Here is a 17,776-nt window from a genome sequence, read left to right as displayed (position 1 = left end):
GAACCTACACTTCTAGGTTTATGCTTCTAGGTTCTTGAATTTTCATAATTCAACACTTTAAGCTAGAAAAAGCCTTTAATTTACCTTAGCTTAATTAGGATTAAATAAAAATTTGTTTGATTATATTGTTTTTTAAAACCTAAGACAATGTTCACTTATTAGGGAATTAATGGTATATCTACCGCAAGTATGCTCAGGGGGTGACTTTTGGTGATTCCTGAAATAGGTCGACATTATTTTCAAAGACCACATCATGATAAAAATAAGCAATATTCGGTTATTAGAGAGAAATAGTGATCTCCTGCATTTACGCTTGGGAACGAATGCTATCGGTCTTAATAAACGAATATCCTTTTCAACTTTGCATCCGTAATGATTTTTAAATTAAATAAAGACCGAACTCAAAATTTACGATTTTAAATGTAGGGTAATCAACTAGGTACCAATTTTTGGGTGATTGTGGGGGTACTAATCCTTCCCCACGCGAAAGACTTTCGAACCTGATTTTTAGATTTTCGTAGACCTTAAAACTTGGTATTTTGATAAAAATAAAATGTTTATTAAAATCACTCGATTTTTACGGTGTCCTAATCACACCTTAAATGACTGGTGGTGACTCCTCACATTTCAAAATTCTTTTCAAAGAGAAAACCTCGATTTGGTATTGATTTTTCCCCTCATGGGCAAAAAATCGGTGTCGACAGATTAACGACTCCACTGGGGACTTTTGTTTTTAAAACAAATAGAGAGTCTAGCCATGAGTTGGTTACCCTATATTTAGGATTTTGGGAAATTATGAGTTCAATCTTGTTTTAATTTACAGTTTATTATGTTATTTAAAAAAAGATTTTCTCTTTAATTAATGCTTACACTTCTGTGAATATTTAGGATTGTTGTATATAATAACTCTAAACTTGAGCTCAAATGCGGTTTACCTAAGTAGGGAGAAATGTCATACCTCACGAGAGCATTGGGCTTCCTTGTGTGGGTCTGACAAAGTATCTCTGGAAAGCATCCTAAGTTACCTATCCGAATATCAGATCTGAGGTACGCTTTTAGTGGTGCGATCCCCTGAGCTGAACCCGATTCACAAGTCTATAATGGGCCATAATCGGGGTCAACCTTAGCAGGATGTAAAAATTGCTCGGGAACCTTTGCTAGAATCCATGTAGAGAATTTAGTAAACCTACCCCACTAGAGCCATGTGGATAACCTAGAAGAACTAGAACGCATGCAGTTAGGACTATTAATTTTCTTTGTATTCTTTATTTTTCAGTCTCAACTTTGAGTTGAATTTAATTATTTTTGCTAAGATTACATTTCTTGGACTAACCATTTCAACTAACTCGATTCTTTTTGTCTGATTTCTATTAACATTGATTTTCTTCTGTCTGGTCTTGTTGCATTTTTGCATGAACATGACATAACATTCAAGGTATTGATCCCTTAAATAACTTATCGTTTAGAAGTTTCTTGAGAAACAATGCCACAACAATGCCTTTTGCTGGGATCGATAGAATTTCAAAGATGCTCTACGTAGATCGAGTAGCGCCAAGAGAGAGTCTACCTACTGAGAAGCCGGACATATACTTGCTGAGATAACAAAGTGACTCAAGAAGATTCGACGCTGAAGCCAACAGTTTAAGATCATAAACCAGCTCGAAAGATTTCTGAAAGGAGGAGATGAAATAGAAGCTTTGAAGATGATGCAGTACCGAAATGCTCACATGAGTTGGATAACGTGAATATGAACTAGATTTGCACTTCCCCAGTATATCGAGACATTGTCTGTTTCTCAAGAATTGTTCAAGGAACAATTATTTTTGGTATCAATTCCTTGTTGCATTTGCAACTATCATTTTTGCATTTGCATATGCATATGCATCTTTGTATTAACACATATACATTGTACCTTACATGATAAACATTGCATTTCAACATGCATTAATCGCGGATCCTGGGAGTAATTTACGGAGAATCTTGTGATAAAAGCTTTGAGGTAAGAAGAAGTCACCCCATTCGTACCGAAAAAGATTGAGAACTATGGACGTGATGTTAGCACCGTCTGAAGTTCGAGGCACATCATCGAGATTCATGGGGCACTGAGAAGCAAGGCCCAGACTTTGTTTAACCCAAGGGTATTGAACTTTTACTCGTAATGAGACATTTTGGGGCAATTAAAAAGAAGTTATTCCACCCACTGTGAAGCCTTGTGGCACTGGCTTTGTCATGTTTGAACGTGTTTTTGTTCTTTCCTCAATGGATATTTTGTTAGTTGAACTTATATCATTTTCCAAGATTATGAGCGATAAATCAAGTTTTAATCTTGTAATTCTTTGAATATCAAATGAATTAAAGGTTCTTTTGCTACTTCATTAATTATAGATCGTTGACAAGGGGTAAGTTTAAACCTTTTGTGTTCCCTCCAAACCCGAACACCCTTACTCGTTTCCTTACACGACTTATGTTTACTACCAAAGGCCGAACCTTGACATCACATCCCTTTGAAACAATAAAGTGAAGCCCTTATCCCCCGAGGCGCCAAAACCTGTACTTTTACCTTCCCAGACAGAAATAACCTTTCCATAACATTCATTTTTCAGAGTTATGACTTTAAATTCAAACATTTCCCTTCCTAGACACAGAACTAGCATTTATTTCCCAACCTCAATAAATCTTGGAGGCATAACAAGAACAATTCCTGCAAGAAAAGGCAAGATGGAATGTTACGCATCAAGTTTTTGCAAGAGAATTCGAATAATTAGGGCATACTAGGAGCAGAGTGAAGAAGAAATAAAGGGAATCACTGAAATAATTCTATCATTCATTAATTACATTTATTTTCATGTAAAGAAGATTAATCTTGAATGCTTGTCCCTTGGGGAGACCTTTTTTACAAAGACTTCCATGTATGAGATGATGAACAACTTTGTTTCATTTATCCTTTCATATATATATCCCTTGTTGTCCCCTTTTGAACCTGTAATATTTTTCTTCTGATTCAACCCTAACCAAAGATCACCCTCCACACTGGGGGGGCAAAGGTAAAAGACATATGCTCGCAAGAGTGAAGATCATCAATCAAATTTCGCTACAGAAGCAATTCATGATGAAATAAAGTGAGAAATAACAAGACACCGTGAGGTAGACCAAATACGAAGCGCTCGAAGATTAAATCGTGTTGACAACACAGAGAGAAAGAATAAAAGATATAGAAAAAAAAGACATAATAAAGAAAGAAAATAAAAACAAACAAAAAAGAGAAAAAATGAAACAAAAAGAGGGAAAAAAGAGAAAAAAAGAAAGAAAAGAAAAGAAAAAAAAAGAAAAAAATAGAGAAAAATAGAAAAATGTAAAGAAAGAAAGAAAAAAGAAAACCGATCAAATACTTCAAGACGAGTGACTCAAACCAATTCACCCGAAGATCATGAAACACCTAAGGAAAATAAAAATAAAATAAAAGACACGAGCAGATTAAAATCGAGCAAGGCAAGATTGAAGACAACAAAACAAATTGATTATTGGTTCAATAACCCTTAAACACTTATTTCGGCCTATTTATCCATTTCTTTTATAACTGTGAGCCCCGTCCTACATTAAATTCCTGAAAAGTCCTTTCTAATCATACATGGATTTCTAAGTTGAGAGATTATCTTCATATTTCATTCATCCCCTCAGGGTTAATTTTATTTACAAAAATGGTTTCTGAAATCTTTAATGTGTGATAGGGAAAAATTAATAAAAGAAGGGTTCAAGACGTAAATGTTTAGATGTGTGATAGGGAAAAATTAATAAAAGAAGGGTTCAAGACGTAAATGTTTAGATGACGTCTTGAAACCAAAGGAGAATTCGAGTTGAAAACCTGAAAAGGCAACTCAAACACGAAGATTGTCAGCCACTGCACAAAAGACGATCTTATACACTTTGATGAAACATTGCACAGTCCAAATGTGCTAACGAGGGCTGAGAAACAATAAACATTTTTAGAAGAGAAGCATGACGGCTGCTTCATCAGATCAATGAACACCAGAATCAAGAGCGCAATAAGCAAACCTGAAACACATTACCTCCCAAAATTAACCTGAAACACATTACCTACCCAAGTCAGCCTAAGCCTTTTATCAGCATTAATCTTTACACTTTTCAAATGTATATAATTTTTGAAAGATTAAAAGAAAATTTGACTTATTTTATATTCAGTGAACTCTTGTTTTACAATTTGTTTTGATTGTGAGCCGAAAGAAAATGACAATACTTTTGAATTTTATTCAACATTTTTTACATTTCTAAAATAAAAGAAAAGAGAAAAACATTTTCAAACAGGACAATCTCGAGTGAAAAATGTCCTTGAGGCTGGTGAGGCTCATTCTACCTCTATCAAAGAAAAGAAAAAACGAGGCCAGAACAATAAAGCATTTCTTAAAAAGCAAACAGTCCGAGAGATCATAAGGACCAGAGGACAGAACTTCTAACGCTTCATTATGACATTCTCAGAAGCAGATGATCGCCTTAGTTGAAGGTGACACATATCTCAGCTCATAACAAAGATGAAAGACAATCATGTTAGAGGAATTGAAATAAAGATCGAACTCAAAATTTTTAATTTTAAATACGTAATTCTTAAAAAGCAAACAGTCCGAGAGATCATAAGGACCAGAGGACAGAACTTCTAACGCTTCATTATGACATTCTCAGAAGCAGATGATCGCCTTAGTTGAAGGTGACACATATCTCAGCTCATAACAAAGATGAAAGACAATCATGTTAGAGGAATTGAAATAAAGATCGAACTCAAAATTTCTAATTTTAAATATACAGTAATCAACTAGGTAACAATTTTTGGGCACTTATGCTAATCCTTCCCCACACGTAACTGACTCACCAACCTGATTTCTGAATTTTCGCAGATCTCAAAACTTGATATTTTGATAAAAATAAAATGTTTCATTAAAATCATCCGATTTTTACGATGTCCAATCGCACTTAAATGATTGGTGGCAACTCATCACATTTAGAAATTCTTTTCAAAGAGAAAACCCTCGAGTCGGTATTGGTCTTTTCCCAGCCCGGGCGAAAAAAGGTGTCGACAAATTAATTTTTTTATATATATTAACCGATGACGATTCTATATTTTAACAAGCTTTCAAATTTTCGAATCACCTAAAAACAGTTGCGACAGTGGAAGCCCGAATGTAATTTTTTTTACCTAGAATCATTACATGGGTGTATTCAACGTTGAGAAGCAATCAAATTTGAGAAATACATATATTACAATGTTATGCTACTTATACATGCACAGTTGCATGAATAAAACCCTATTATATCATGTACACAATCTTACAAGTGACGTATTCCACTGGTTTGAGGCAACATTTATGAATCTGCCACAAATGCTTGCTTTGCACCATTACATGCATGTAGTATGGTGCAAATATCAGTCGTTTCCAGAAAATGCTCCGCATTCACAAGGATAAGAGGCCCGTACTCGAAAACTATCTTCTTACACTGTCAAGAACAAATGATATCAGAAAATGCATATAAAACTTGCAGTTAAAGCACCTGTAAGTTCTTCGAAGTTCGAAATAAACCAACCTTTTTCACGTAGTCCTGCACTGAATTACAAGCCTTCAAAAGGATCTCGATTATCTCCAGCTGGAACAAAGGTAGAAAATATGTATCAAATTAGCAACATTTCTGTCTGTTGTATCGCAAAAGGTACATACAAAAGTAATAAATCCACATGATCCTTCTTTAGCTATAGGCATATCGTATCGAATAACGGGAGATACGAGAGAAGAATAGCAATATTTCAACATCTCCCCCTCCCACTAACAAACCAATACCACATACATTATATGTCAACTATGCAGCTCACATTTTAGCACATTCATAAGATCGACCCTTGTAGTTTTAAAAGAAACAGAGTAATACAAACCTGCGTATCAGGATCTTTCAATTTCGTTAGTACTTCTGAAACAGCATGGTGGCATACTCCGCAGCTATTTTCACGGATTTGTGAAGAGATATGTGCAACTTTCTGACATAGGTTTACCTTTTGACAGACATCTCCAGGCTGAATCGAAGAGATCTCCATGAAGAAGAGAGGAACATAGTAGTCCACCAGTGTAATGCACTAGGCAGAACAGATCAGATGGCCGTTTAGTATCTTTGCACTTAAGAAAAAGGGCATAAAGAAGAACAATTTTTGAAAAATATCCACAAAATATCAAGCGGAACACCTCAATTTAAGTAAGGCTAGTTGACTACCTGCTGCTCAAAAGACGGTATATGGGAGCAGCTATTGTGAAGCAGCTCGACTATCTTGGTCTGCGTCTTGTTTCGTGAAAGGAAATCGATCGCTTCAGTAGCATACTCCTCACAAAATGTGCACACGTTGTCCTTCCGAACAATGTTTACAACAATTTCCTCATCTTGACCCTGGTTTATCTGCATAACTGAACCAGGAATTCTGTGTGATTTCTCTTGATTATTTTCTCACTTTCATTGAACAATCTCTATTATAAAAGTTAAAACAATTTTCAAACCTATTTCTCATTTGAAAAAGGTATGCATGTGCAAAACTATCACAAGCATGAAATTTAAGGGACCTTAGAAAATATTCATCAATAGATTCAGTTCAACCATTACTTGGCAGTAACATCATCTGAATATGGATTACTAATCAGTAACAAATAAGAGCCCCCACGGCAAAAAAACTTAAACAGAAGAGAGACGAGAACATCAACAAGGATTACCGGAACTCTTAACCGAATTACCTGATGCATCAGAGGCTACCAGCGGAGCGGCTTCGAGTAGTCTAGCATCACATGTCCAGCTAGCACCCAATACAAAGAGGAATAAGATCCCAAATCTCACACCCATAGTGCCTGTATTATTCATCAAATAGCATGATAATTCCATAATGCAAAGAAGCATGGTAAAATGAAAAACAATTAAGACTTTCACATAAACATAATAAAAAAGTAAAAGATTCCATACAATAATGCAACGAAAACGAAAACACAGTCGGAACCGCAATTTAAAGCCCTGCCCTTAATTACTAGCTATATCTCCCATCTCTCTTGTCAGTTAGTCCTCTTAGGCTCTGACAAGGATTCATACAACTCAGATACCAGGAAACTAGTAGCAACTGAATCACAAGCTAAGCTTAATAGCAGAAACATTCAAAAGCAAATTCTTACAAAACCCAAGACTTATAACTCATAAGAATTAATATACTTTGAGTCTTTCAAAGCTTAAAACTAAAAACATGACATGATGAACATAAACATGTAAGATGAAAGAGAAACCCGAGCTTTCATCAAAGAAATGATAATTTAAGAAACCCCATCAAAGAATTTGCATAAAATTCAGAAGAAAATAATATAGAAAAAACCAGATAAGATCAGTGAAACAGAAACAGAAACAGAAACAGAAACAGAATGGATGGAAGACAGAGAGTTTTACCTTTAGAAAGAACAGTCCGAGGAAGAGAAAGATCGTATTATTGGGCAATAGTTGGCACTGTCCTTTTAAAACTCATCTACAATTTCACGAGGTTATGCTCCTCTGCGGTCATAAACACTCTTTCCAAATTAAGCACGATTGTTACTATAAACGAGCATATTTATGTCAAATTAATGGTTCATTTTGTCTTTGCTTACATTTCGTGTCGTGTAAGAGCTTCTACCTAACACGATATTGTGTTGAGTCTGAAATCTGAATACATAAATATCAACCTTTAATTTTACTATATATAAAGTTAACTAATGATTTTCATTTAATATTTGTTATTTTGATTTAAATTAAAATATTATAAGATTAAAATATTTTAAAAAAGAATAGAAATTAAAATGATCATTTAAGTAAATGTTGGAAGATAAATTTTATCATTATATCAAATATAAATTAAGGTAATATATTATGAATGATGTACTAAAATCTTTTATTGACTTTACTCTTTTAAATAAATTCGAATAAACTACAATGTAAACAGAAAACAACTTTGAACGTTAAACTTTGTATGCTCAGTTGTACACATTTATTATACTATACTTCATGAGATATATAAACACAAACATGTAAGTCATTTTATAGGCAAGTAGATATGATGCGCAAACCGATAATCAATCAATCATTATGAATTAATCAACGTTATTTAGGGTCACATATGAACATGTAAACATATCATGTCACACTCCAAATTCGATCACTGTATGATTGGCTTAAAGTACCATATTAGACTATTAAATCAATCGTCGAATTTTAAATTCATTTCATTTCAAAAGTAAACACATTTTATAATTAAAATTCAAAGCAAATAAAATAGTTTATACAAAATGGAGCTCCATGACCGTATAAACAAATTCAAATAATATAGTTTAAATAGAGTTTATAGACAAACTCATAATAATAATGGTCTTATAAATACATATGCCCACTAAAAATTTGGTACTGTAATCTGGTGATTGATGGCGCTAGAATACTCGTAGTGATGATGCTCCTAGACAATTCAATCTACTAACTTGTGAACGAAACATCTGAACATTAAACTAACAAAGTTTAGTGGTATAGATTTACTCTACTATATTACTTGTAGTTCATAAACACAAACATGCTGGACATTATAAGCATAGAGGCATATGTGTAAGCATACAAGGATATTGATGGCACAATTACTTATGATTACATATGATTGTCCTATCTCACAACATCAAACATGCTTGTGGAAACCCAATTTCACATAGCCTCAGTAATAATTTCCACTAGAATATTGAGATGAAGATTTCTAGTTTCACAAAGCATTAGACTAAGCATGATTAAGCAATACAACACACAATTAGGCTCGTAAGCCTTACAATCGTATTCACCATATTAACCCTATATAGAGGGTTCACAACACAATTATTTATTCACAACGATCGAGTGGAGACACTTTCTCTTATTTCAAATCTTGACACATTCTCATCTCTAAAACGGATTAAGCAAGATACAATAGTAATTAGAAGCTTATGAGTTAAGAATTATCATTCCACTTTTACACAATTTACATTGATGAGTGTTTTATATTGTATATATTTATTGTTATTTACTCCTTATTTTTCGATTAGATATTACTGATTTATCTTTATTTTGGGTTTATTTTGAACACGAGTTTTATTGGATTAATTAGCCTAAAATGTAGCAGATTTTGATGGTCCAGTCAACATCTTGAATACTTAATTGGAATTTACCTGGCATAAGGTCATCCATAAGATGAAGCATAATTCAATCAAAAGTTTAAGACTTAAATATTTATTTTTATCTTTTGTGATAAACCTTTTAGATTTAGGATTTTTAGTTTGATTATTTTATTATTATTTTATTTAGAACTTAGTTATTTTATTAGAACTTTTGGTAGGAATTTTAGTTCGATTAGGAATTAATCATTTTATTTACTTAGAACTTTTGGTTATAAATACCCCTTAGGTTCAACCTTTGAACTCAGATTGAAATTTATATTCCCTTGGCTATTTATTGAATTTCTACTTTTCTTTCATATGTACTTTTCTTTCATTATTTTCTTTTCACAATGATAAGCATGATCCAATCCATGCTTAGCTAAATCTCTTTCAGCCGATAGTTGAGTGATGACTCAATCCGTTTCGTGAGAATTGAAACACGCTTCATACCTTCATGTATCTTTCTTGATTTTCGGAAAACAAGGTTAGGTAATCAACTTAATCTTTAAATTCTTTACACTTTCAATTCAAGGATTGCACCTTGTCTTGAATATTGTTTTGATTTATCTTTGGGAGAAGAATCAGCTTGTAGCAAATTCAAATACCTAACATACTTAACGACGGTCCGTTAAGGGAAATCAAGATCAGATTTGATTCTCATTGAGACACATAATCCGAGCACGGGCTTTTCTAGCATTAAAGAAGATATTGGCGTTAACATCGATAGTCGAAGTTAAATCCAAACAAGAATTAAATTCCTAGGATTGAATTTGGAAATTAGTTCACAGGAGAGAAGAGCAAGTTACAAGTGTTGGGCCTTGTAGACTGTAACCGGCAAGAATCCTGAAGTTAAATCTATTTCAAGGATCGAGACGAGTCAAGTCAAAGCGAAGCTAGAGGCTATTTCCTATCATTATCTCTTTAAATTATTTATTTTTATTACTTTTTTTCTTTTTATTTAATTTTAGTTTATTCAATTAAATTTGATAAACCCCTTTTATTTTATTTTGTAGATTTTCTAGTTAGAGATCAAATCAGATTTAATTTTAAATTCCTTAGTCCCTATAGATCGACCATATTTCTCTATGTTATTATATTTATTTTTTTCTTTATTTAAATTAAGAATTAGGTTTATTTATTTGACAATTGCCAAGCTTGTCAAATTGGCGCCGTTCTCGGGGACTTCGATAAAATTACTAAGGTTGATCTGACGATTCGGGAATTAGTCGCGACACATGCCGAACAATAACCATTATGCATCGGATTCCCGAATAAAGAATCACCATTCGAACTCAAGATCAACTTGATCCATCTTCTACCTACTTTCCATGGATTGCCGAGTGAAAATCCTCACAAACACCTTACTGAATTTCATATGGTTTGCTCTAGCATGAAACCACAAGCAGTATCCGATGATCAAATTAAACTTTATGCTTTTTCTTTTTCCTTGGTAGATTTGGCTAAGGATTGGTTATTTTACTTACCGCCTAATTTTGTTACTACTTGGGCTGATATGAATCGTCTTTTTCTTGACATGTTCTTCCCTGCACAAAGGCGAGTGAATTAAGGTGAAACATCTTAAGAATCCGACAAAAGGATGGAGAGTCGTTATACGACTACTGAGAAAGATTCAAGAAACTTTTTGCTAGTTGTCCACAACACAGGTTAACCGAACAAACCCTTATCAAATATTTCTACGAAGGACTACTTCTTTTGGAGATGAAGATAACTGACGCAACTAGTAGATGAGCACTTATGAATATGACTCCGCATGCAACCAAAAATCTAATTTCTATCATGGCTGCTAATTCTCAACAGTTTGGCTTTTCTAGTAAACATACTTACCAAGTTCACGAGGTAAGTGCAATTTCATTGGAAAATAAAATTGATAAGTTGACTGATATTGTTCAATCTCTTGTTGTAGGAAAAACAAGTACCACTAGACTTTGCGGAATATGCATAAGGCCGAACCATCCCACAGATTGTTGTCTGATGTTACAAGAAGACACTGCCGCACAAGTAAATGTAGTTGGAAATTTTCCAGGACCTCCCTAGAGACCTTACAATCCTCACGTAAATACCTATAATTATGGGTGGAGGGATCATCCGAACTTCAGCTATGCACAAAATCCTAGACCAAACCAGTCATATCAACCAAGGACACTACCACATTAATCGTATCAACTGCGACATCATCATTGGAGTACGTTGTAGAGCGGTTAACTCTATCTCAAGAGAAGTTTCAAAATCGAATAAAAACTCATTTATAAGAGTTATATAAGCAAATAGATCAACCGACCTAGACCATGAGATGAATGGAATCGTAGGGAAGGTTACCATATCAAATTGAAGCAAATCCACGAGAAAAATTAGTGTCATCACCCTTCGGAGTAGCACTTTTCTTGCACCAATCCCTGAAGATGATGTCCCAAGGTCCCAAGAAAAAGAAGATGTTATCGCAGGCTCCCATAAAAAAAGAAGTTGACATAGGGGAGAAGAAAAACAAGAAGAAGCAAGATCACAAAAGAAAGATGTATCACCAACCTCTTCTGTGCCATCTCCCTATGCCATCCCACCTCTCTTTCCTTCAAGGTTAGTTAAACACGAAAAACAAGCTGAGGAAAAAGAGATTCTTGATGTTTTTCGAAAAGTGAAGATAAATATACCTCTTCTTGAGGTAATCCAAAAAGTATCGAGATATGCCATATTTTTAAAAGATCTTTGCAAAACTAAAAGGAAGCTTACTGGAAATGAAAAGGTAAATTTAGGGAAAAGTGTATCAATTGTTTTTTAATGGTGGCTTCCACTAAATTAAAAGTCCAAGGTATGTTTGTTATTCCTTGTAAAATCGGTAAGGTGGGAATTAAATGAGCTATGTGTGATTTGGGTGCTTCCATAAATGGTATGCCTCTTTCTATTTATAACCCACTTTCTGCTGAGCCTTTCAAGGAAACTAGAATAACAATTCAACTCGCTGATTGATCCATCATTTATCCCAAAGGCCTCCTTGAGAATGTACTAGTGAAGGTAAATGATTTAATCTTCCCAGTGGAATTCTATGTCATCGACATGGAAAATGACCAAACCAACACTTTCTCTGAAATCCTTATTGGCTAGCCATTCCTAAGCAATGCATATACCAAAATTCACGTTAGGAGTGGAATTCATATTATGGAATTTGATGGTTAATTTGTTAAGTTTGAAGCTTACAAGGCAATGAAATATCCATATAATGTTGCAATCATTAATTTCATTGATGATATTGAGCCTTTGGTGGATGATGTTTTTTTGAAACTAACTTATTCAATGATTTGTGTAGGGAGTTAAAGAATTACGAAGAAGACATCACGGAGTTGGAAAATATTTTTTTCTATTCATTCTGATTTACGCCTAACTCCATCTAAGTCTAAACTTTTACTTTCTATTTTGCAGGCACAAAAAATCAACCTGAAGCAGTTACCGAATCATCTCAAATACACATTAGTAGGAGATAACACTACCCTTCTAGTTATTATCTCAAATAAGCTTTCAAAAGAGGCTGATGAGGATTTAGTGACAATTTCAAGGGCCTACAAGGAAGCGATTAGATGAACTATAGTCGACATCAAAGGGCTTAGTCCATCTACATGCATGCACAAGATTAAGATTGAAGATGATGCAAAACCATCATGAGAATGTCAAAGGTGTCTTAATCCTCCAATGATTGAGGTGGTAAAGAAAGAAATTCAAAACCTTTTAGATGTCGACATCATCTACCTGATATCTAATAGTAATTGGGTAAGTCCGGTCCACGTGGTTCCTAAGAAAATTGGAGTGACCATAGTTGAACATTTTGAAGGCAAACTAGTTCCTACACGAGTTCAAAACGGATGGAAAGTTTGTATCGACTATAAGAAGCTGAATTCTTTAACTCGAAAAGACAATTTTTCACTTCCTTTTATTGATCAAATGATTGAATGTTTAGTTGGTAAATATCATTATTGTTGTCTTGATAGATTTTCAGGATTTTTCCAGATTCCAATAACACCTGAAAATCAAGAAAAACGTCATTCACATGTCTTTTTGGCACTTTCGTTTATCGAAGAATATCTTTCGGCCTTTGTAATGCCTCGCTACATTCTAGGAATGCATGCTTAGTATATTTTCCAATTACGTAGAGAAATGAATTGAAGTTTTCATGGACGACTTTATGATATATGGTAATTCCTTTGACAAGTGTCTCTTGAATTTAACCAATTTCTTGAAAAGATGTCTTAAATATAGCCTTATGCTTAATTATGAAAATTTTCACTTTATTATCGATAAAGGTTTAATTCTTGGTCACATTGTTTCTTCTGATAGAATTGCAGTCGATAAGGCCAAAATTGATATTATTCGCTCATTCTCATACCCCATAACTATGAGGGATATTCACTCTTTTCCTGTTCATGCAGGTTTCTATCGCATGTTTATCAATAATTTCTCCAAGATAGCACAACCACTTTGCAATATTTTACAAAAGGATAAAGCTTTTGACTTTGATGATGATTACAATGATTCTTTTGATGTCCTCAAAGAACAACTCATCTCGGCAACCATAGTTCAACCACCTAATTGGGATTATCCCTTTGAGATTATGTGCGATGCGAGTAATTCAAGTGTGGGAGTCGTGCTTAGGTAGAAAATTGGTAAATAACCTCACATGATAGCCTATGCGTCTAAGACACTAGATACTACTCAACATAATTACTCAACTAATGAAAAAGAGCTTTTTGCTATTATTTTTGCCGTAGATAAATTTATTTCTTATCTTCTTGATACTAATATTGTTTTTTACTCTGATCATGCAACGCTGAAATATTTACTGAGCAAGAAAGAGGCAGAACCGCGTTTAATCCAATGGATTTTACTCTTGTAAGAGTTTAATCTTGTAAGAGTTTAATCTTCAAATTAATGATAAGAAATTATTTGAAATTTAGTCGTTAACCATCTAAGTCGACTTCCTATCTCTCACTTTGATGTACTGGTTCAAGAAGATATCCCTAAAGAACATTTATTATCGGCACAATCAACTATACCATTGTATACCGACATGGTTAATTATTTAGCCACCATAGTACTTCCATCCAATCTATCATGATCTGAGATAAGCCGTATCAAACGAGTCTCAATTCTATATTTGGGATGATTCATATATTTAGAAGCATTGCTCGGATCAGGTAATTTGACATTGTGTTGATGAAAGCGAGGTAAATTCTATCCTTAATTTTTGTCATTCTTACTCTTACGGAGGTCACTTTGGACCAAAAAGAACGACATACAGAATTCTTGAAAGTGGATTTTTTTGGCCTAACATTTTTCAAGACGCATATTTATATTGTAAATCTTGTGAAAAATATCAGTGCGCAAGTAATTTAAGACCTTGTAATGAGATGCTCATTTATCCAATACTTGTTTATGAAATATTTGATGTATGGGGTATTGATTATATGAGCTGAACTGTTTCATCTTTTGGAAATTGTTATATTATTCTAGTTGTTGATTATGTATCAAAATGGGTAGAAGCTAAAGCTACTCATACTAATGATGCAAGAATAACCGTTGAATTTCTCAAAAGTTTTATTTTTTCCAGGTTTTGCACTCTAAGGGAGATAAATAGTGACTGAGGAACACATTTTATCAATCGAATCATCGAAACACTAATGAAGAAATATGGAGTCACTCAACGAATCACCACGGCTTACCATCCACAAACTAATGACAAGTGAAAGTTTCCAATCAATAAAGTAAGTCAATTCTCGACAAGGTTGTGAAGCCAAATAAAAAAGATTGGTGTTTGAAACTCAACAATGCCTTATGGGCATATCGTACCGCTTACAAAAGTTTCATCGGCATGTCTCCATATCGCCTAGTTTTTGGTAAACTGTGTCACTTTCCGATTGAATTGGAACATAAAGCTTACTGGCAGTTAAATAATGCAATATGGAGATGGATGCAATCGGCGAAGCAAGAAAATTGCACATTAAAGAGCTTGAAGAAATTCGTTGCAACACCTACGACAATGCATGAATATATCAAGATAAAACTAATGATTTTAATGATCATCAAATTTCATTTAAATCTTTTAATGTTGGTCAAAAGTATTGCTTATTAATTATAAACTGAAAATCTTTGCAGGAAAATTGAGGATAAAGTGGTCAAGACCTTTTACTGTGACTCAAGTTTTCCCCATGGCGTAGTTGAAATTCAAGACGAATCAGGAGTTTGTTTCAAAGTAAATGGTCAAAGATTGAAGTCGTACTATGAAAACAATCAAGCTTGTGTGACCGAGGACAATATTTTAGACGAACATGTAGTGTGAATCAGGTCGTCGAGCTAACGACATTAAACAAAAGTGCTCTAATAGAAGGTAACCCATTTTTATTATTCTTCGTTCAATTTATTTATTTTACTATTTTATTTTTCTAGTTATCTATTTTTTTTCTTTATTTCTTAGGTACACCATATATTTTGATCGAGCTTAAAGATATGACCATGAAGTTTATTTGCCTCTCATCAAATTAGACATGGGGATTATTCTACTTTCTTTCACTTTGTGCTTTATTTTTATTTATTTATTTTATTGGGGCAATACGCTTTAAGTGAGAGGGGTAGAGTGAGAAATTCACCTTACTTATTCATGTTGTTTTAATGGGTTATTTCGATGCTTATGACTATTGCTTGCCTTGGTTGAATTGTTAGTTTTGTCATAATCCCCTGTTTACAGACCTTGTTATGCATGAATAATTCATTTAAGTCGCTGAGATGATTTTATGAAAGCTTTTAACCGTGTGATATAATTGTTAGTGTTGCTTAAATATGAGCTTGTGCTTATTTGGCTAGTGATTAATGTTATCTTCAGGTGTATAACCTTGTGAGGCGATTGTGAGTGGTACATCGTTTGAATGTGACCAGATTAGAGAACCGACGTGAGGTGCTTGGGTTGTCATCTCGTTTCTAGTTTCAAGTTTCGATGATGAGTCGAAACTACAGAGTTTAAAAAATAGAGAGAAACGCAAAAAAGGGGGAAGAATTTTAAAAAATGAAAAACAAAAAAATGAAAGAAAAAAATGAAAAAAATGAAAAATGAAAAAAAGGGAAATATGCTCTTGAATACAAAAAACAGAGATATTGATACAAAAGGGGAGACAAATAAAACTCACACTCCGCCAATCGCTTCTTATAAGGAAACTAAACTTGGTTTGATTTCATCTCACAAACAAATAGAAAAGCTCTGCATATCTAACCCTTATACATTTAGTTAATCGTTGTTCATTGGGTTAGGTTGTCTTGTCTAACTTTTTCAACCCATGCCTAAACTTGAGATTTGACAAAACTTTTTGAGTGAATCTTTGGTAAGTGATGGAAATAGGGATTGAAGTATAATTGAGGACAAGCATTAAATAAGTGAGGGGAATTTTGATGAGTGTTTTATATTGCATATATTTATTGTTATTTACTCTTTATTTTTTGATTGGATATTATTGATTTATCTTTATTTTGGGTTTATTTTGGACATGAGTTTTTTTTGGATAAATTAGCCCAAAAAGTAACAGATTTCGATAGTTCAGTTAGCATCTTGAATATTTAATTAGAATTTACCTGGCATAAGGATATCCATAAGATGAAGCATACTTTAACCAGAAGTACAAGACTTAAATATTTATTTTTATCTTTTGTGATAAATCTTTTAGATTTAGGATTTTTAGTTTGATTATTGTATTATTATTTTATTTAGGAATTAGTTATTTTATTAGAACTCTTGGTAGGACTTTTAGTTTGATTATGAATTAGGCATTTTATTTACTTAGAACTTTTGGGTTATAAATACCCCTTAGGTTCAACCTTTGAACTCATATTGGAATTTATATTCCCTTAGCTATTTATTAAAGTTCTAATTTTCTTTCATCTTTTTACTTTTCTTTCATTATTTTATTTTCACAATGCCAAACATGATCAAAGCCATGCTTAGATAAATCTCTTTTAGTTGATAGCTGAGCGATGACTCAATTTGTTTCATGAGAATTGAAAAGTGCTTCATACCTTAAGGTATCTTTCTTGATTTTCAGAAAACAAGGTTAGGCAATCAACTTAATATTTAAATTCTTTACAATTTCAATTCAAGGATTGCACCTTGGCTTGAATGTTATTTTGATTTACCGTTGGGGAGGTGAATTGTCTTCTAGCAAATTTAAATCCCTAAGAACAAACTTAGCGGTGGTCCGCTAAGGGAAATCAAGATCGGGTTCTATTCTCATTGAGACGCATAATCTGAGCATATGATTTTCTAGCATTAAAGAAGATATTAGCGTTAAAATCGATAGTCAAAGTTAAATCCAAACAATAATTAAATTCCAAGAAGTTAATTTCCCCTAACTTGTTCAATGATTGTCCTCAAGAATTCCTCAATTAACACATCAAAATCAAAAGTTGCCACCTTCAATCTCACTTTATTCCTCAAACTTCCAAACGAATTAAGTCCATGACAATTCCTGAACTCAAGGTACAATCAACCAAAGATATAACTAAGAAGAATT

General features: G+C 33.5%; 1 protein-coding gene across 1 annotated transcript; it reads right to left on the bottom strand.

Moving 5' to 3' along the window:
• Window positions 1-5,183: 5,183 nt before the first annotated feature.
• Window positions 5,184-16,283, bottom strand: LOC120200738 (proactivator polypeptide-like 1). Its single transcript, XM_039201502.1, has 6 exons — window positions 16,255-16,283; window positions 6,777-6,887; window positions 6,268-6,455; window positions 5,936-6,133; window positions 5,593-5,652; window positions 5,184-5,505 (listed from the first exon to the last, which is right to left on the bottom strand). The coding sequence occupies exons 2-6, from the start codon at window positions 6,880-6,882 to the stop codon at window positions 5,374-5,376; spliced, it is 684 nt and encodes a 227-aa protein (XP_039057433.1). The 5' UTR covers window positions 6,883-6,887; window positions 16,255-16,283; the 3' UTR covers window positions 5,184-5,373.
• Between the last annotated feature and the right edge of the window lie 1,493 nt (window positions 16,284-17,776).

Source organism: Hibiscus syriacus, unplaced genomic scaffold (assembly GCF_006381635.1).
Source record: "Hibiscus syriacus cultivar Baekdansim isolate YM2019G1 unplaced genomic scaffold, ASM638163v2 tig00006507_pilon, whole genome shotgun sequence".
Taxonomy (NCBI): Eukaryota; Viridiplantae; Streptophyta; class Magnoliopsida; order Malvales; family Malvaceae; genus Hibiscus; species Hibiscus syriacus.
Note: the sequence above shows the minus strand (reverse complement) of the source record. Positions and strands in the feature narration are given on the sequence as shown.